Source organism: Sinohyriopsis cumingii, chromosome 15 (genome assembly GCF_028554795.1).
Source record: "Sinohyriopsis cumingii isolate HCF-2022 chromosome 15, ASM2855479v2, whole genome shotgun sequence".
Lineage (NCBI taxonomy): Eukaryota > Metazoa > Mollusca > Bivalvia > Unionida > Unionidae > Sinohyriopsis > Sinohyriopsis cumingii.
This window is the reverse complement of record NC_142975.1, coordinates 21,222,695-21,245,579: the sequence shown is the minus strand read 5'-3', so window position 1 is coordinate 21,245,579 and position 22,885 is coordinate 21,222,695. Positions and strand designations below refer to the sequence as shown.

General features: G+C 34.6%; 1 protein-coding gene across 1 annotated transcript in view; it reads right to left on the bottom strand.

Annotated features, from left to right (window-relative positions):
- The window catches only part of LOC149781389 (polyamine-transporting ATPase 13A3-like), a 409,406-nt gene that overhangs the window by 117,971 nt on the left and 268,550 nt on the right, over positions 1 to 22,885 (bottom strand). The window contains exons 18-20 of the mRNA XM_089935483.1: positions 12,881 to 12,994; positions 10,853 to 11,009; positions 9,057 to 9,177 (exon numbers count right to left, since the gene is read on the bottom strand). Coding sequence (XP_089791609.1) covers positions 9,057 to 9,177; positions 10,853 to 11,009; positions 12,881 to 12,994 — 392 coding nt within the window. The remainder of the gene's footprint in view (positions 1 to 9,056; positions 9,178 to 10,852; positions 11,010 to 12,880; positions 12,995 to 22,885) is intronic.

Below are 22,885 nucleotides of genomic sequence, written 5' to 3'. Positions count from 1 at the left end.
AAAGTTGGGTTCCAAGGTCGGCTTGCTTTGCAATAAAAAAAACCCTGTCTTTTATGTCCTGTCAGTAATTTCAAAGAATGCATTTGCTGCTTGCAGCCAGTTGTGTTTATTCACCCCTGGACTTCTATTTGCTTGGCATCTATTTTTATAATACAAATGGGCCTTGATGTCTGCGAGTAAATAGTATACATATACACAGCAATAACTTGCTTTAATTATACTTTTGTAACCCGTGCTAGCGAAAAGATCACCACTTGCACTCAAGTGAATGTGTTGTCAAAAAAAATTATGTGTGAGATACTGTCACATAGTTGCCCTGGATATAATTCAGTCTTACTTATTTTGCACCTAACACCATGTCATGCATAAGTGGCAGTTGTCTTCAAGCAATTGGTTGATTATTTCTCTCTCATTTGGAATTTTTTTTGGATTAAGTTTTCAATCAGATAACATTTTCAAACCTCTGACCACAACCGAACACAATTTGTTCCTCTATGTTCATGTCAGTGAACAACATGTCATGTGTTATTGGACATACGCAATACACGCTACAGCATGGAAGCCTACACTACATATACAGAGTTCATGGATTTATTTTATTTTTTAATGCTAATGATGAAAACAAAGGAATAAAAGATCACAATACAAGGTTAGTTTCTTACTTTTTAACATCAAATAAGTGTTTTGTTTCTCTATTTTATTGCAATGTGCAATGGAGAGGGGCACAAAGTCGATACAAATTTATTTTGTTTCTTATATCTTGGGACAGATGACCTAGTGAAAAAAGTTTCACCTTAAGTTCTGGGACAGGAAAAAAATTATTATTTTATCATGTCCCAATATTTACAGTAACTATGGCAACATTATTTTCAAGATGACCAATGTGGTGCCAAGTTAAGGGTCTGATGACCATCCACTTTATTTTAAAATCAGTTTAAATATTGCTAGTGTTTCAGTCAAAACCCCATGTTAACCCAACCATCCATTCAAGAGAAGTAGCCACGTACAGATTTTCAGAATGATCTTCAAAGCAGTCAATTTGGAGGTCAGATCAGCATCAGTGCCATCTTGAACCAACTGCATAATAGTGAAAACTGTTATGACCAGTATAAAAACAATTTTTAACATGATCATCATGGTCAGCAAACTGGAGATCTGATCTGAAGCATTTTATTTAGGACAAATTAGATAGCATAAAAAGATTTTTAGGGACATCCCCATGCAACACCATGATTTTCAAGATTGCTATTATGGTAGCCATACTACTTCAGTGAAAACCCAATGTTGATGGAACTATCCATTCAGAAGAAGAGGCAATAATAATATTTTCAAGCTGGCCCCTACATTAGGCACAGTAGAGATCTAACTGTCACCATTTTTATTTAGGCTCTACTAAATACCATAAAAAGTCTTTAAAGAAACAATACGACATGCCCAAGATCTGATCAGTACCATTTTCATTTAAGATCAATTACATATCATGTCTTTAAGTCAACATTTTCCCCTGGTGATATGACCATACATTCAGAAAAAGCAAGATTTTGTTTAGACAGCCATCATGGTAGCCCTATTGAATGTCAGATTGTTGCCATTTTCATTTAGGACCAACTCCTGGAAAGATCAAAATCTTGAAAGAATCAGTAAGGTTTACAAGATGAGCACCAAAGTGGGATGGCTTGCTCAGTGTCTGGTTGGCACCATTTTTCTTTAGGGCCAACAAGATATCATATTAAAATCCTTGTGTCATTATGACCATGAGTGTTGCAGCAGTTGCAGTAACAAGATCTTCAAGATGGTCTCCAATGCAGATTTAATATCAGTCAGATCAGCATGATTTTCATTTGTCAAGAACTAAACATCGTAAAAATTCTTTAAGCAAAAACCTGATGTCATATGACCAAGAGTGCAACAGAAAAAACAATAACAAGATTTTCAAGATAGCATTCATATTTAATGAATTGGATGAGAGATTGGCAACAACTTCAACTGGGACCAACTAGACATCACAATAAGTCTTTTAGTGAAAACATTATGTCAATATGAACTTCAACATGATTTATAAAATGGTCACCATGGTGGCCATATTGGAAGTGTTAACAGCACCAAGTTTCATTTATGACCAACTAGATCCTTGGGATGAATGTGTGTATGTAAGGTTTCATAGCAATCTTTCCATTAGTTTGGAAGGAGTAGAGATTACAAATTTGTGCCAAGACGATGGACAGACTAATGTATGACACACTAATGTATAAGCTCATCTCTTCTGTGAGCAGTACAAATTATAACATGCACTCAGATTCAAATATACATCAACAATTTTTAAGATTTCTGCTGATGCTGACATTGGCAATCAAATTTCAGTAACTAACACAATAAATGAGAACTTAAAAACAAATTTTTAAATAACTTATGCTTCTCCAAAAATACTTACCTTGTCACATTGATATTCAAAATATAAACTTCACTACCTTCCACATCCAGTCCTCCCAAAAAAGATGAAAAATTCAACTTTTCTATATACAGTACAGAAAATGAGAAGAAAATTTTATTACCTCCCTTTGACTCCTATTGGTGTCACCAGTTTTAAGCCTAGCAGTGCATCAACTTAGGATGTTTGCATTAGTAGGGAGGTTGAGAGGGTTTTATATGATTGGGTAAGTATTCCCAAAAAAATATAATTTACAAACATATCTGCTTTTTCAATTTAATACATTCCCTGACTTCATTACCTTTAGGAGAAAAGGAAAATGGAGGAGGAAATGCATAGCAATCCTACCTATGCCACAGGGAGCCTTCAAGGCCGGAATAGCTGGATTCCCTAGATGAAGGATAGCCTGCTCTCCTAATCTGACAGCAGCACAAGTTATGGTCACATGATCCATGACAAACTCTAGCCAGCTAAGACAAGAATTGTATAACTCCTGTTAACAATGAATTCTATGGGCAAATCCATCAAAAGTACTGAATTACATGCTATGAGAAGGATGTGCTCATGTCAGCTGTGGCTGGTGGTCATCTCAGCAGCACCCACTGAACCCATCAGATTCAAATCTTGTCTCTGCAAAGCTGAATTCTAGAGATAAAAACTTGTGAAGGTTAACTGTGCATGCCAGCCAACAGCTTTTGTTATGTTTCAGATCAAAACATTATGCTCAAAAGTGAGGCTCACAGAGATTTCTCTAATTTCATACACTGAAATCTTCATGAGACAACTCTGATCTTTTGAGACTTCATAGTATACTGACTGTAAAACAAACTGTAAGCCATTATGACTGAGCTTGAGGGGTGGTGGATATCATCTTTTCTGGCCTTCACCAGGAGAAAGAGTCACTTTCTTGTTCCACAGCATTTCTCTGTGTACTTCAAGTACTACCTGGGGGCATGAACAAGGTATTGCATGGTACTGCATGGTCACTTATCTTGATTTATTTACTGAAGAGAGAGAGCATATGGTGACTGCCTGCCTGTGGTACTCAGATGATGTTACTGACTTTGCACATGTGCCCCTTTCCCTCATATGCTTTCAAAGTGGAGGGCCTCTTAAGCTCATGAGATTCTCTCTACAATAAAGGTTGAAATTTCTTAGTTTGCAAAGTTCTCCCAACAAGAACTAACAATGAAGAAGGAGCTGGTCCAGAAAGGGATGAAATATCTCTGACCACAGCTCAACTGAATAGATCTGGCTTTGGAGAGATTTTCCTGGGCTAGAGCGTTTGCTAGATCATGTAGAAAATTGACCCAGGACTCATCCCATATGAAAGGGGCTATCAGAATCAGTATGTAGGTCTGACCTCTCACTTTCTATTTTACATCTGGTACTAAGACAGTGGTGATAGATGAAGGCCCTGAAACCCTCCCAACTAATTGATAGCTTGTTCATAGCCATGAGTTATGGATCTGGGACCAAACAAAGCAACACAGTTTGCAACTACACTAAGTTGCAAGAAAGATCTGTCATCAGGCACGCCAAAACACATACACGAGATTCAAAATCATTTGATCGATAAACCAATTGGTATGAAGGATCAGACACTTTCTTGTCAAAGAGTTGGCAGTGACATTTACCAGCACAGAAACTAACAATCCAAAATGTATAGGTTGGGTGATTTTTTTTCCTGCTGAGTCAGTCCTTCTAGACATCCTTCTTTATAGCCTTTATTTCTATAAAGTTGACAAGTAATTTCTCTGAAAATCTCTTTCCACTGACCATGTCAAAGGAAGGCAACAGGTCAGCTCCTCAACCAAACATGAGGGAAACATATGTTGAGATTGACGATAAATTCTTTGCTGACAAAGCTAATCAACATCTTTTACAATAAATTTTATGTTTTTACTTTATTCAAAGAAACATGACCAAACTTACAGTGCACTGACTTGATGAAAGGTACACCTTACTGAACCTGAACAGTGTAAATTTATCTTCTGTTAATCTGTTAAAGTACTCCTCTGAAGTATTAACCGTTAAATTCCAGATTACAGCTGTTAAAAAAACAACAGAATTTAAACTTCAATGGAAACATGTGCAAATAAGAGAAAGATAATTATTTACAAGAATTTACCCCCTCTCCCTATTGAAAATTAAATGGTCTTTCCATAATAAAGTCTTGACTTCTGCAGATATTCAAGGTAGTGAACATTGTCAACACTCATACAATATCACATTAAAAGATGATCTCAATTTCATCTTGGGACATGTGCATTTCTATCAAATGAAGCCACGTGACTTGGCACATTGTAGTTAACAGCTCCAATTATAGTCTTGCAATGAATAATGGCAGTTTTATAATTGTTCCTAATTAATCTGACCTCAACTTATTGTTGATATGAATATAAATGGAATATTGTTAAATCTTAAATCTTCTGAGATTTTAATTTCTCACAAATTTAGACCATCCTGCTTCAATGTCTCCATAATTGTATCTTATTTTTATTTACTCCTCTTGGCATGGGGAAAAAATATAAACAAAATTTTTTATCATCAAAGAAATAATAATAAATCACAATGCACTGATGTGTAACATAGATCTAATTCTTATAATTATTTTAAAGCAGATATTAAAATATAGGATTTTGTAGTAAAACTAATATTAATTAGGCAATACTTACCCATAGCTATTGTTTACCTTTCTTGTTTGTGCTGAAAAACCCAGTGTCCACTTGATGTGAAAATATTCTCCACTAGAGTAAAGAATTGTCAGTATGATGCAATCCACTTAAGCAACTTGCTTGGTTCTTGGTTAACTTAACCATCTGTGGTTGAGTGACACCTTTAAGGAATCCAGAACAATGTTGCAGCTGTATAACAGTTCTGCTGAAAAAGTCAATGCAACACGAGTGCACACATAGATGTCACTGGTTTCTAGGAGGTCTCTCACGGCATACTACATGAAGCAGCCAAGGAGAGATCATCATATGAAGCTTTGGTTACAAGTAGTTGGACTTTCTGTTCCATGGCTTTTGTTAAAAAATGTGCCCAGACTCCACTTGGAATACCCACCTTGGCTGACCATAGGGATTCACATGGAAAATAGGAAAGAAGGGATGCAGAACTCTTCTCCACAAGGTGCCATAGCACTGTCAGGATGCATGGAGATATGGTGGAGGAGTATTTGCTTAATTTTCTCCACTCTCATGTGAGCTGTTCTGTATATTCCTTTGACAGTTGCTTTGAAACTAAACTGGGTTTAGACTGACTGAATCCTCCATTTTGTTGAACCTTTTGCATGGGCAGTTCTGAAATGTCCAATTTCAACCACCTGCCCAGCCAACAGACAGGCATATTAGCCAGCCAGCCATTATAGTGTACTCTCTGGCAGTTCAAATCAGTAAAACTTACTTAGCCAATTCAATCAGCAAGTCATTTATTTACCACTCATCCATCGAACACAACCACAATACATTTTCTGATATACCCTTGACAGCATTACAAACTCAGATCCATCTATGAAACAGACTCAGTATGGTTCCACAAGCCATGGCACTAGCAGCCATGTATGTTGCACAGCTGACAAAGTGATGAAAGTCACTACACAATGGGTATGGCCGGCATAATAGCTTGACTGGCTGACTGACAGCCCAAATGACATACAGCATGATATGGATCATCAAAATTAAATTTTTTTAAAATGTATCCAGAATTACAGGCCCATGTTGGTGGGGCTTCTATAAACCAAAAAGTGTGGGGTCAGTGCACGTGAGCAAAGAAAGTGATGTCATCAAATTGAGAATACGTTATCTTTTCATATAAGCCAATAGAAAATGATTAGAAATTCAAATCTAAATTTTAAAAACTAACTTGTCTTTTCTTCAAAACACTTCATAAACTTACAAAGAAATAAACAGTTGGTACACTTAGCATTGTCAAAATGACCATGCATATACACATATGTGCAAATGCTGATACAATCACAGCCACACTGACATTAAATAAAAACATACACCAACTTTCTGTCTTTCAGTCCATTGGAAGGCAAAATATAAGCTGAATTAGATAGTCTTTGCAGCTAATTCAGTAGTGGGTCTGAAGGTCATTCTTCTTTGCATGAGACAGGATTGTGCTGTTGTTCCAACCTCTCTACTGGATTCTATGATTGAATCCTGATCTGAACAGAACTGTTATTGACGTTCTTAACATTAGCCTTGTCTGGACTGTATTTGATGCAGTCTAACCATAAGATATGTTTGTCTCTATATAAAAATGAACAATCATCACATTTGGGACTAACCATTTCATTGGTGAAATGGCGAGTGGAGGGGACATAATATTTTCATGTTTCACAGGTAATACATCAGTAATAAATGCTTTTGTCCAGTATGGGTGTTAACACTTAAAACAAACCCTGTGTGCAAGCATGAGCATGTGCTTATTATTGTCTTTCAATCCATTTTATAAGAAAGAGAACTAATCTTATGTTTCACTAAGTGTGTCAAATGTGGTGTTCCTATTTTGATGGATGTTGTATACCCTAGAATGACATATGCTTATATGATATTTGCAGTATGGGAAAATTAAATGCACGCCCTTGCTGCTGTGCTTCACAAAGTAAAACTGTCAAGCAGGAGTTCTGAATTTATTTTTGCTGGGCTTTGCTTGCTTTATTGATAACTTATTTCTCCCTGAATCACCTTAAAAAATGAATCACACATGAATACTATTCTTACAACTGCAATAATCACACTTTCTGTTTTATATATGGAGTAAAATTGAACTTCAAAGAAACATTGCCAATATTCACAAACTTGCCAATAATCTTTAATACAGATGTCTTAAACATTATCATCCAATAACCTTTGTTCTAAAACATGCATCTAGCATCAAACTGAAATGAATTGGACTGCATCACTTTAACTTTACTTAGCACAAATGTTTCCCTACAACAGTTTCAAAGGGCTAAAACATCACCCTAGGTGTTGTCAATCAATTTCAATCAATTAAGTAATAAGTGAAATGGAGTTTTTTTATGCCTGACCTTCTTCCCTTTTCATTGCCTCTACAACAATTTGCTGCATAAACTGCCCCAATGAGTTTTACACTAGCTAACTGCCCAAATGAGTTTTACACTAGCTAACTACCCCAATGAGTTTTACACTAGCTAACTGCCCCAATGAGTTTTACACTAGCTAACTGCCCCAATGAGTTTTACACGAGCTAACTGCCCCAATGAGTTTTACACTAGCTAACTACCCCAATGAGTTTTACACTAACCAGCTAACTACCCCAAAGAGTTTTACATTAGTTAACTGGCCCAATGAGTTTTACACTAGCTAACTGCCCCAATGAGTTTTACACTAGCTAACTGCCCCAATGAGTTTTACACTAGCTAACTGACCCAATGAGTTTTACACTAGCTAACTGACCCAATGAGTTTTACACTAGCTAACTACCCCAATGACAGTTTAACACTAAACAGGACTTTTACCATTTAAACATGCTATATGTTTTTCACAGATTAATGAAAATCATTTTTTTTAAAAATACAACCATGTTATAAAAGATTGTGAGTATAACAAAAATATTTTTAGCATGAAACATGATGTAGCAGGTATGACAAAGGCCATACTTGGAAATGAAGAGGGGGAGTTTATGCCAATTGGGTTGCCTAGATATGGAGCACTCCACCATAAGCTCCAACTTATCCAGAACTAAGATACGGGCAAAAACTATCCCAATTTTAGTAATTACATTGTCATTTCCTGCATCAGTCAACACATCTGCAGATCTACATCTTGGAAGATTTTGAGGATGTCAATTATGCAACCTCTTGTTCATCCAACTCTGCTGATGTAATTCTCACACTGAGCATAATGCAGCTAATATGGGATGAAATGAGGACAATGGTGACATCCCCCATTATGTGCACAATCTCTCTGCATTTGATGCTTTTACACAGTGGACCAGATATTTTCTAACCATAAAATGCACACTCTTTGTACAAGGCACATATCTTGTCACTGATATCTCTAAATTTCTTGCACTGACCACATTTCATAATCATCTATAACTAAAATTATAAGAATAACAAAGAAATAGGAATTAACAACTCGAAAGTGTTCATAAAGTCAAAAAATACTAGTTATTTAAAATATATATCTAGAGCATGCTAATAATAACCATCAAACATGTACCAAGGATGCCATGCTTTAACACAAGCTCAAAATAAATGAAGTCTACACTGAGCAAAACGTCCACATAAATATTAATCAAAAGCTAAAATTAATATTTACCACATGTAGCTTTCTACATTCAAATAAGCTGATGTTCAGGATAGAAGGATTGTAATCACTAAAGCAGGAGGTCTTCACAACAATGTTGATACAACTGTATTGAAAGCTTAAAACTGGCACCATCTAGCATTAGTCAAGGAGAAGTAATGAATAAGCATTTCATCCCTTTGTCAGCATGGTACATAAACAGCAAAGATGGTAATTTGTCTTTTCAGCAGGGTTGGATTAAGGAGACAGCTAAGTTTATTTTCCTAGCATTAAAGTGATCAGTGACTGTATTTAAAAGAGAAAGTTTGAAGAAGATAAACAGTCACATGCACTGTAGTTATTACCTTTGGATGCGCTGCACTTTGGCATATTTGAGTTTTTCTGAAAGACTTCTGTATGCCAAGGCTAGGACTCTGTATCCATGCTGTGTATAACCCATCAAAATCTCTTGGAAGTCAGATGGCACTGAAATGTAAAAAATTAAATTACACTGATCATGGTTCATCACTATGAGACAGACTATCCTTATGTTTTATCACTACACAGCACCATTATAGCATGGTTCATCATAAAAAATACTCATTATAACATGATTTATCAGTATAAGACACTAATTATAACATGGTTCATCACTATGAGACACTCCTTATAACATGGTTCATCACTATGAGACACTTCTTATAACATGGTTCATCACTAAAATTCATCACTACAAGGCACTTATTATAACATGTCATGTCATCACTGCAGCACACTCATTACAAGATGGTTCATCACAGCAAGACACATTATATTATGGTTGATCACTAAAATGCACTCATTATAACATGGTTCATCACTACAACGCACTTATAACATAGGTCATCACTACAGCACACTCATTACAAGATGGTTCATCATAGCAAGACACATTATATCATGGTTCATCACTATTAGACACTCATTATAACATGGTTCATCACTACAAGGCATTCATTATAATGTGTCTCCTTTCATAGCAAGGATATGGTAATAGATAACACTATACTATGGTAATAGATAACACTATACTATGATAATAGATAACATTATACTATGGTAATAGATAACACTATACTATGGTAATAAATAACACTATGCTATCATAATAAATAACACTATACTATGATAATAGATAACACTATACTATGGTAATAGATAACACTATACTATGGTAATAAATAACACTATACTATGGTAATAAATAACACTATACTCTTAATTTTGTCAGATACTACTTAATTCACTTCGTTTAATTATTAGTACCCCTTATAAAAAAAATATGATTTCATATCAAACACGACCTATCATAATATGACTGCTGCATGGACAATCTGTAGTCAATCATGGGTTTAGTAAAGGGTCAATTATAACTGAATTCACTTAATAATTTACTCTAATTAAGACTTATCAAGATAGGCTTCGATGAATATTTATTCCAATTATATTATTAATGTATGATTGTGTCAATGCATTTTGCATACTTATGGCAACCAGGTAACTATGAACAAATCAAAATAGAGCTTAGGAATTTCATGACTTAACTAATCAATAATAATGTATATAATATTATTACTAGTCATTCAAGATTGAGGACTTGCTTGTCATCATTATATGTGCATTTTAGGTTCAAGCTTGCTGTATGTTTCATGACAATTGCACTTTTATGTACATAATTACAGAATATACTAATTAGCATGGTCTTAAGACGTGTATAAAATACCCCATTATTACATAGTTTTGGTTATAAGGTACCCCAGTATAAAGCATCCTCATTTTTTAAATTGTACATATTAAGGGCACATATTATTGTGACATGATAATTTGATGCATGCAATTTTGTGCTGTCTACTTACTGTACAAACAATCAGAAGAATGAATGATTCCTCGCCACCTTCCATAGCTATTACAATGTAAAATGAACATAATTTTGCAAATTTATGTCCAGTAACCTTGCCCTCTCTTCTGTCAATTTCTGCAATTTCTCTTCAAGATCTGTACAGTCAGCTTCAATGGTGTATAGTTATTTATAAAATGATAATTTTTGTAAAAATAAAACCAAATGTTGACACATTAGACATACACAATAAAACGGCCTTTGAGAATGAATAATTCGTCGTACCTGTCTCAGGCCTGCACAACGAGGCCACCATCTCTGGTGCCCCCTTGGTGTACAGTTCAAACATTTTTCCACCCAACTTGCGCACAATGACAGACATCCTCTGTAAACTGGAGGAAAATGTGAACTGCCGTACAATTCCAATTTCTTCAGTTGCAGTCTAATAGTATACAAAAAGAATTTAATGCATTAAATTGGAAAATCAATATACAGATATGACCAATGGCAATGAAACAATGAATCCTATTTGAAATACACACACTGTATCAAAATTTATATAAAAGCTTATGTTGGAGAACAGTCTTTGAAATTATACAATGTAATTTTGCAAAAACATTACAAGTTATTATCATTTTTTTTCATTTTTTTATGTTTTATCAAAATAAAGATCATTTAAAATTGACAAGAATGTGACAACTTTTGTCACTTCACACTATTTCATCATTTAAATACTAAATACAGTATTTCCCCCAATAAACTCATCAGCCTGTGTAATACATTTGTCAAATTCAAGCAAATTCCTGGAACTGTAATATTTAGCTTTTCATTTGAAATTGAGGAGAGTAGTTACATCGTAGATGCAAAGGCTAGATCATGATGTTGTTGTCACAGAGTAAGGCAAGAAATAACTTGGTTTCACCTTAGAACGATTTGATCATTTTCATTGTACATGCGTAGAATGTTACCTAGGGTGAATAATTGTTTTTCTAGGTAAGCAACTGAACTAACATGTACCTCATTGTAAATAAGATTGCAGTGAGATTCACTAAAAGCACGGTAACCACAGTTATTTTACCCTGACTAATACTCACTCTCCTGTGGATTTAAGGCAAGTTCCGTTTCTAACTGACACACTGGTCTATGGATCTTGTCAAGGAATGAATGTTCTCTGTTTGTGTTCCCCAGCTATAGGGATAAGTGTTACATTTGCTTACATAGATAAACAATTATTCACCCTAGGTAACATTGTACGCATGTACAATAAAAATGATCAAATTGTTCTATGGCGAAACCAAGTTATTTCTTGCCTTATTCTGTGACAGTTCTAAGGGGGCACTGCTTTGCAGAATGGAAGGTGGACGAGTCTGACAAGCATGGGGATATAACTATGATAAAAGATTATGTAGCATGCTGACAATAAAACTCTGCAACAATGACAATCACATTCAACCAAAGTCCCATCAATATCAAGCTGCCAACTAAATTTCTTTGAAAACCAAAATGTATAGATGCAAAATACTGTGCTAAAATGAATGTAGGAGATTCTGATGATCAGGGGCCATATATAAGATGACATAGAAAGTTAGTGATCAAACCCAGCTAAGGTCTGGATATTTACAAAGCTGAATAAGAATAGTTATTGTGCAGAAATTAAAGTGAATGGGTTATACATCCAAGGACTACAACTACAAGTTTCCTAACAAGGAAAGATTTGACAAGCTCCTTCTGCACATTAATTGACCAGTATCCTACCAGTATATTTCCATATCCAGCAACCTACCAGTATATTTCCACATCCAGTATTCTACCAGTATATTTCCATATCCAGTATCCTACCAGTATATTTCCATATCCAGCATCCTACAAGTATATTTCCATATCCAGTATCCTACCAGTATATTTCCATATCCAGTATCCTACCAGTATATTTCCATATTCAGCATCCTACAAGCATATTTCCATATCCAGTATCCTACCAGTATATTTCCATATCCAGTATCCTACCAGTATATTTCCATATCCAGCATCCTACCAGTATATTTCCATATCCAGTATCCTACCAGTATATTTCCATTTCTTATCATATTAATATGAACTCTGTGAAATCAAAGTACCCTGGTATACATTTGTTAAAACTGTCTTCCCTGAGTACCATGTATGTTTAAATGGAACAGCCCTACTAACATTTTAGAGTAGGTTTTCAGTATTTCTCACTTATTTTAACCAAATTTTGAATGTGAATCATGGAATCTGCAGTTCCATGATTCTCAGAGAGGTGTTACATATATGCAAATTTTCAACATATCCTACCATGTATGAATCATTAGCCACTGCATTTTGCACAAGATCTGGTAGTTTGGGTCTCACAATTGTTGGACAGATCATGTCAAATCTTGTTTCTTCTGGACCAGGCTCCTCTAGTTGCTGTAAAGATAAAAATACAGTTTAGTCTCATTCACCTGACACAAACTGTTAAGTCTTGGATTAAAATGACTGTCCAAATGTTGGGATGATACTCATATACAGTATTTGCCATAGCACTGTTCATAGGAGCCATTAATAGAAGTGGACAATCCTAGAGATGAGGTCAAGTTACAATCAAGCTGACTGACCAAATGTTGCAATGATACAGGCATATAGTCACTATAACACTGTTCACTGGATTGGACAACCATGGAAACAAGATCACATTATATTGAATATCTGATATTTTACAAACAATTAAATAATGAAATGGGATCCGTGATCACACCTGGCTTTAGATTTTCCATGGTATTCCAGGAAAAACATTAGAAAACTCTAGCATGGAAAAACCAGGAGTATTTGGACTAATATTCCAGGCTTTGTCCAGGGTAGGCTGGAAAACCATGGAATATTGGCAAGAAAACATGTTGAAAATTCTTGCATGGAAAACCCTGGAGTATAAAGACTAATACTGCAGACTCCATCCAGGGTAAGCTGGAAAACCATGGAAAACACCTGGAATATTGAATGGAAGATTTTAGAATATTGGCCTGGACAAAACTGCAATGTTTGGCTAGAAGACCATGAACAGTTTTCACGAAAACAAGATTTTCCCAAAATGTAAATTTTATTTGGCTGAGACACTGACAGGATCCCCCTCCCATCCATCAAAATCATAACACTGTTTGGTGGGGAGCAAGAATATTAGTCATTTTGAATAACAATGAACCACCTCTTTTCAACAATCCTCTCAAAATAAAATCCTGCATCCTCCCCTGCTTTTTGTATGAGTCAGGTACCATCCACTGAAATAGATTATTTGTGTGTTGTTGTTGTTGTGGGGTTTAACGCCATTTTGCAGCACATGATAGGCTATACATGGCGGCCAGTATTAATGGTGGAGGAAGAACCAGAGAAAACCCCGGAAAGAACCACCGACCCACGAGAAGCTACTGGCAAGCTTTCTCACATACCCACATTGGCTGAATCTTAGACTCGAACCGCCGCAGACAGAGGTGAGATGGCAGTGATCCGTAACGAAGAGCGCTTTAGACCACTCGGCCACTCGGGGCCCCTATTTATTATTTGTGTGACTCAGGTACCATCCACTGAAATTGGTTAGTTGTATGATTCAGGTGCCATCCACTGAAATAGATTATTTGTGTGATTCAGGTACCATCTACTGAAACAGATTAGAGCAGCATGTACTATGTATCCTTAACCAAACAAATCTGACAATTTACTTGTTTGGCAGACACATTTCATTTTTTGTTCAACATTCGAAAATCACTTTACAAGTCTCAGAATCATCTCAAGTGTTATTCATAACCATCCTTTAAAGAAATCCTCAAAATTAGTTTTATCATTCATTTTGAAAAGGCTACAACATGTCAAATGACTGGTACTTTCTATCTCTAAACAAAATAAGCAATGAAATTACACACATATCTCTGAAATAGAATGACTACCATTTTCTTTTGTTATGTATACTTGAATTAATTTATATTTGATTTAATTTGTGTTTGATTTGACTTCATTGTTTGTGGGTTTTGGAATCTCTTTATTTTCTTTACATGTCAATGTGATGTAATTTTGGTTACAAGGAATTTGATATTTTCCAGAAAATTCAGTTTGACCTGAATCTTTCCATAAATACCTAATAATAGAAACACTTGTTTTTTTTTTTATTTAGTTCCTGGCCTTGACTGAGAGTCAAGTAAACAACTTTTATTCTCAGAGTAAAATGATTGGTTTTCATCAAGGACATACAGGGGCTATGTGACAGTTATATGTAAACATGATCACATGATCCTCTATTTTGCAATTAGGCATTTCCAAAATTGCAAAACACTTTGTATTAATAGTGATGTTTAGAGAGAAGAGAGATCTCAGAGTTTTTAGGGGCTTTTAAACACTTGATGTCAAGTTGTTTTTTTTCTGTTGTGACTAGTTTTGAATTTTTTAGTTTTATTTTAATTTTTTTTATTCTTAAAGATTAATTCGTTTCTCTGGAAATATTATTGTGCTCATACAAAATTCTTGAACAGAGACATTTCTTCACTGGGACTCAAACCTGAAATCAAAAGAACAGTTTATTATTAGGACTTCTAAAATATTATTCGTGGATTATTCTTGGATTATTTTTGGATTTGATTCTTAAAACTGTAAGTTCAAATTTTTTCATTTTTACAGTATTTTTTCCAGGGAAATAAATTATTATACTTTTTAAAAGCTTGTTGTTTTCACTCATTCTTGTGTTACTGTTTATTCAAGCCCAAACACGTAACATAAGACTAAAAAAATGAACAATTGTTGATGTGGGGTTTAACGCCATTTTTCAGCACACGATAGGCTATACATGGCGGCCAGTATTATTGGTGGAGGAAGAACCCAGGAAAACCCCAGAAAGAACCACCGACCCACGAGAAGCTACTGGCAAGCTTTCTCACATACCCACATTGGCTGAATCTTAGACTCGAACCGCCGCAGACAGAGGTGAGATGGCAGTGATCCGTAACGAAGAGTGCTTTAGACCACTCAGCCACTCGCGGCCCCTAAAAAAAAAAAAATGAACAAAGCAGATGCAATGACCTCTGAACAATTGCTGACTCTGATATGTGAGAAGAAAAAAGTCACAAAGAAATTAGAATTAACAAGCTTGCATGGAATTTGCTAATTTTTAAACCTATTGTTGATAACTGACAACACTGCATCAAAAAATGCAGTTTGGCAGGAGTAACCATAAATAAAAATGATCTGTAAAGTTACCGTCTCAGTGAGTATAGGAAGATTACAAAATCATCTCAATGCACATATCAAATCTTACATGAAAGCTGCGCAGCAACAGACATGTAGGCCCTATAGCAGCCTTCAAACTACAGTCCCATAAACCAATAAAATATAAGTTTTGATTTTACTCAACATGGTAACTCTGTAATTTTAAATTATTTACAGGGTTCTAGGATCAGTTGCTGTATATGTATTATTACTGCATGCAACAAAATTTACAAAATTATCAATGGAGCTTTTTTTCTAATGATAGTTCTGTCTTTTTGGTACCTCAAATACATTGTATACATATTTGGAGGTTTGTAAACCAGTCTTTAGAACTGCAAAGATGGGAAAGATCTTGATACCAATCTAGGCCTCTGTCAAGGTAACCATATTTCATCTTGCCTGATTTTATCATCTGCTTTTTTTTTAAAAAGCAAACTTTATGAAGCTTACTTCTTTATAGAATGCTGGCAGAATGGGATAGGTCTGTCTCAAAGTAAGAAAAAACTGTATACATTTTAAAGTTTGTAGCTAGTATGAGAATATCTAAAAAAAAATTCTGGCAGCAGATAATAATAATAATAATAATAACAATCATAATCATCATCATAATGATAATATTTTACATTATTCACAACAATGCTTACAGTAATAATAACTGGGACAGGTGTAATATGCATGATGATAAGAGTAAAAGATTGAGAAGAATGGATCTTTTCAACATAATTGATTTTTGCCCCTGTCGCTGCCATATGCTATGGTACTACAATGGATGTTTGCACTCCAAATCTGAGACACTACATCATTATTTGACTGTAAATAACAAACTACCTGTACGCATGAAAATCACAACCGCCAATAAATGACACAAACCAAACTAAGGTAGGTACTGTAGGTATTTATGTTGATTACTGTAGTAATAAAGTTACATAATATTAATGATGTCACAATTAATACCCTTTTGAGCTGTGCTTTAAGCACTGATTTTACAAAAGCAGGCTACCTTAAAGAATGTTAAGATATTTACCTTTCATTTTGTTTTCTTGCAGGACTAACTGTTTAATTTATCTTAAAGGGTTTATATAAAGTTTATCCATTTGTACCCTTACAAGTTTGGGCCTTAGATTTAATAACTACTAAAATGTGTATAGCCAGGATCATAATGACATGCTGTTAAAAGCAAATACATAGATATTCCATACAACACAGTTCCAGTATTTTCTCTATGCTACAACGTGACCACTACTCAGTCTGTATAATTAGACATGTTCCGAAATCATCAAAAAATGGCCAACACATCGAAATACAATACAAACTTGCACTATTCATTCAGGAGTCCCTCAAGGCTAAGTTTTGGGCTCTCTCCTCTTCCTTATCTATATCAATGATCTACCATTAAATAATGAATCCACAAATACAGATTTGTTTGCAGATGATGCAACCTTGTATACATCTAGTTCTGATATTGAAGTATTCCAAACAAGATTAAACTCAAACCTTATTAGAGTCCAAACCTGGGCACAACAAAACAGGATGGTAATTAATGAAGGTAAAACAAAATGTATGGTTTTGGGGGCATCACAAAAGCTACATAAGTCAGGGAACCCAAAACTATCTCTTGCAATAAATAATCATCCATTAGAAAATGCCAAACATGAAAGGCTTGTAGGAGTGTCCGTAGATAATAATTTAGTATGGAATCTCCATATTGATAAACTTTGTAAAACACAGTCATCCAAAATTGCCCTACTCAGTAGAATCAAGAAATATTTACCTATGGAAACTCAAAATCTATACTACAAGTCATATATTCTTCCAACAATGGATTATTGTTCTAATATATGGGGAAACTGTGCTAAATCTGAGCTTGACAGGATTTATAAACTTCAGAAATGAGCAGCACGTGTAATTTTAGATGCATCTATTGATCATCCCTCAAAAGCATTATTTACAGAACTCACATGGTTCACAATATATGACAGGATAGATTTTCACAAGACAGATCTTTTGTATAAATGTTCACATGGAACTGCACTAGAGTATCTTCAGGACGTATTCAGGCCTTTTGGAACACAATACCAGTTGAGATCAATATCACATGGAAACCTTCTAGTACCAAAGCCAAGAACAGAGCAATTTAAAAAGAGTTTTCAATACTCTGGTACAGTTCTGTGGAATAAGCTTCCACTACGTGTAAAATCTGCTGAAAATAGAGTATTTAAGAAAAGATATGAGCATGTATGTGTTTCACTAATTATTGCTATCTTCATATAATGTGCATTGTTATACTCTCCTTATTATTATTATTATTATTATTATTATTATTGTGCCATTTAGCACAATACAATCTGAAATGGTGTACATACACCTCAATGTTCTATAGAGGTACAAAAAAAATAACCATCAGGATCATTTGAAAATTTGTGCTCTGTGCCTTAACTATTAGACAAGTCCACCTTTAGTATTAGGCATGTCCATCTAAATGATTAGGTAAGTCCACCTTTACTATTAGGCAAGTCCACCTTTAGTATTAGGCATGTCCATCTAAATGATTAGGTAAGTCCACCTTTACTATTAGGCAAGTCCACCAAGTCATCAAGATCACCGATATTATCATTCACGAAAGGCAGCAAACTTTAACAGATTCTAGACTCAACCCCTCCCCTCACTCAGCATATTAGGCTAACAGCTGACATTTATTTATATGTAAGCCACCTACAAAAAAAATACTGTACCTTGTTTAATTTGCTTGATGTCTTTAACCTTTTATTATGACTTGATTATGTGTAAGATATGTCTTTGCTAACTATATCTCACAATCTAAGCAACACATCCAGAGAATCGACATACATGCCAACCCCTTTTGAGGAAAAAGTGTAATCCATGTGGACAAAAAGAGTAATCTGAGTAGAAAACAAGTAATCCACATATAACATGATAACAATTCAATGAGCATATGTGCAAACTGATTTATTTATCCCTCTGGACTTTTAATATCAATTACTGCCTCAAGTTTTTGTATATAACACTTTGAGCTTCAAAAAGCAGCAGACTCATATTGCATTTCAAAACACTTTGTACCAGCTGAGACTATGAATGTCTTGCACACCAGTAGAGCACTAAGTGCTGGGTTACAGAGCCTGGATCTGAATTCAGTTTTATTTTTGTTAACAATACTGAACAATCTCTCACAGTCAGGATTAGAATGGTAAAGAACCAATATTCTTTTCATAACCTGAGAAAGAAAAGGAAATTTATATCTTCCAGTTATTTGGGTCTTTTAGCTGGGAAATAAGATGAAAAAAAATCAACTCGGTCTGCATAAAGTACATTGTCAGGTAGAGTGCCAACTTGATACTTAAGGAGTTCACATTCTAATATATCAGCAGCCTTTCCTGCAACATGGTGTATCATATGACAGAGACAGCCTTATATGAACAATGATGGAGACATTTTCCAAAATATAGAATGCAACTCCTTTATGAATTCCAGTCATCACTGATGCAGTATCAGCTGAAAACCCCAGACAGTTCTGCCAACTTGTTGTTTGAAAGAATTATCAAGCAAATAAAAAAATGTTTTCTCCAGTGGAATCTACTGTTAATTCTGGTAATGAAAGAAGAGTACTCTGACTTTGCTCTTTTCACTGTCAAAGTCTCTTAAATAGACTGGGTACAACTTTTTGTCATCATAATCACTACTCCTGTCTGCTGCAATACTAAATGGCCCAATTTTCATGGCTTCTGCAATTTTAAGTGAAGTATCTTTTGCTAAACACCTCAAAATATTAGATGATTTTGTTCTTATAAATGGATATTTTCTGCAATTTTGGAATTGGGAAACATTCATTTGAATAAAGAATCAATGTAGTCTTCTATAGTCCATGTTCGATAAGATATCGGTAGATAATGCCTCTGCATTTATAAAATTTGTGTCCACAATTAAGTTCCTCTGTAAAAAAAGAAGTTACCTTAGTATTTAGGTTAGTAAAATGAGCTAATTCAAGGTTTCTTTGTTTTACCACATTGACCAGTATTAAAATCCTTTCCACATAGCCTGCAAAGGGTGTGAAGCTGCCCTGGAATGGATTGTTGTATTGTGTAATTCATGTAATTCATCTCTGAATTGGTTTTTTGTCTTTTTCTAATCCATCTGTGAAATTATTTGAAAAATATTTTTGCTCTAACACATGCATCGACTAGAATAAGTCTGACTTGACTTTTAGTGCCAAATACCTATAGACTGGTTCTGTACCAGATAAGAATTAGAAAAAAAGAATCTTAAAGCACAAATTAAAAGTTAGAAAACCAGTCTGTTTTCTCCTAACTAAGCCATACTATAAATAGAAACCGAGGTCAAAAGTAGAAACCAGCATGTTTCTTGGAAACAGGGCAACTGCTATAAATAGAACATAATACTATTAGGAAAGTGCATGCAAGTCTTCAGACAAGTGTACTCTTATGTCGTAGTTACACAGAAGCCGTCTTTTCTAGAATGCCTTCTGTGGGATTAATGGAATGTTAGTAAAAATGATAAAACGAACTAGTAATTTTTTTGGGAGGGGGATATACTGAAAATTTGTAATCCAAATACAGTTACACACAAGGTGAAACTTGGTGAAAATAAAGCATAATGATTACGCCAAAAGTGTAATGGTTGGCATGTATGCATCAAGATTGTGCCAAATATACATACATGATGAAAAAGCCAACAATGTAAGCTAATACACTAATTGGACATGCGCATAATCTTACACTTCATATACAAAAGGGGAAATGAATTTAATTATTGCATGTCCCAAGAACAAATGTAAGAGTGCTGCTACAAGAACATAATTTACATTTTAAAGCAGATTCCCAATTAGCACTAATTTGCAAACATTACTATAGTAACATAAAACTGTAAAAGAAATAGCATGCAGAAATATTTCTTTCATTATGTAAATGGACAAACAAATGAAGACACTGCATGAAAATTGGCAAAAACAAATGAAAAATACTGGATCTGGTGAAATTTCTTTTGATGACATCATATGGTAGACTTCATTACAAAGTATAAGATGAAAAAATAACAAAATTAGGGTTGTTACAAATATTTGCTCTTTTTAACACACTTACAATGAAAGTTAATACTCATGAAGTTAATAAAAAGTGCATTTTACTGGCTCATTCAGTAAAGTTTAAGATTGATTTTGTGATAAACTTGAAAGTGAAATCAAACTAAAAAAAATTCCAAAGGAATGGATAGTTTGTGAATTTCAACTTAAAGATCTACACTTCTGGTGAATTAGGAATTTGAGGTAAGTATGTTTCTGTCTGCTAGCTACCACTATTTGATGTTTCCATGTGTTTTTGTTTGATTCAGGGCCTAGTAATAGAAAAGAATCTTTCATCATCCCAACCTTTGTCAGATTTTGGTTTCCTATTAAAAAAATGCCTGTCAATGCTGTCAAGAGACAATTGCATTTTTATTAGAGTACTACCAGCAGCAGAGTTGCTCTGATGGGACTGATGTTCCTGGGATGCAAAGGAGTCTTTTACAAGTTAACAATATTTGGAAATTTTTGGAGTGAATGTTCCAGTAAGAGAACAGGTTACTTTTGGTTAAAATTGGATTCTCAGAGGAATAAAAATCTAGTACTACAACAGAACATATGTCTCCCTCAAAATAGTCCCCTAACTAAAGCCATATCATCCTCATTTAGTCTTTCACTTCAACAAGGAAATGTACACCCAGTCTGGTTAGTCTGATTACATTCAGTAGTTGGTATGGTGTTTGTGACACTGTCCAAGGGAGTAAATGATTGATAACCATTTGTTTACCAGCAGACAGGATGGCCTTTAGGTCAGTTTGCATTTTCTCTTCATCTAAAGAAGGGAGAGATTTACAGCTGGGGTAAGGAAGAAGCACATCATTGCAATGTTTTGATATAGCCTTATGGAGAAACAAATGATATAACCCCTTGACTGGAATTTCCTTGTCTCAGTCCAAACCTTAACAGATTCTATTAGTCTTCCATTATTCATCTGATACATCTAATAAAAGAACATCTGCAATTTTGGTAGCTTTTGTATCACATATAATGGCATAGACAGCTAAATGCTGTTCAAGCAGGCATTCAAACAATTATCATAGTTGGAATTCCACCTTCTCAAACAATCAATTATTAGTTGGTTTTGGTGTAAATTCATTTGTTTTAATCTAGCAGTGACTTAATTTGAGGTCTGCAGGACCGAGCAATAATATGTGCAATGAGACATTTGCTGATACAGTGGTACCAGCTAAAGCAGGAACAGCATTAAAATCACTGTTAATGGATAATGAAGTATGTGACCAAAATATTTAACATGTGGGTAATTCAGGGTCTCTGAAACACTGTCACTTACAAGTGCACTAACTTGATCATGCTTTATTCCAAATTCTGTAAAAAGCTTCATAATATCAGTTGCAATGTTAATACCAGTGTGTCTATTGTCTAGCTTTCATGTTGCCTTCACAATAATCAAAAATAAAAATTAGGTTTCATTTTTCTGATCACAACAGTGCAGCAGTTGAAATATAAACAGATTTGATGAAGTCATAAATAGGTAAAATGCTATTAAAATTTGTATCTCTAGAAACTCTTGTATTGAACAAAAACATCTGAAAATAATTTAATCAATAAAAAAATGATAGTATTAATTTATTACAGTACTTTAAATAAATTTAATGTAAAGGTTTATAATTGTGGTAAATTAATTAACAAGTAGCAAGTTTTACATTAAACAATAATATAACTGGCATATTCCCCTGCAACCATCAATTTTACAGTGGGCCCTTCTTTTCGACAGATGCAACACTACTGTCCTCTTTAAATCATTAGAAGAATGAACAGTATAGACCTTGATCTTTCAGGACATTATGTACATAGAAGATCTGGGTTTACGCTATTATTCTGAAATCAATAGAGGAATGAACAGCATTAACTGTGCCTTGCTGCCACAATATGTACAGCAGATCAAAGTCTACACTGTGCACTGCTAGGTGTATATTTTAAATGAGCAACAAGATTTTACATTTTACCCAGATGAAAAAGAA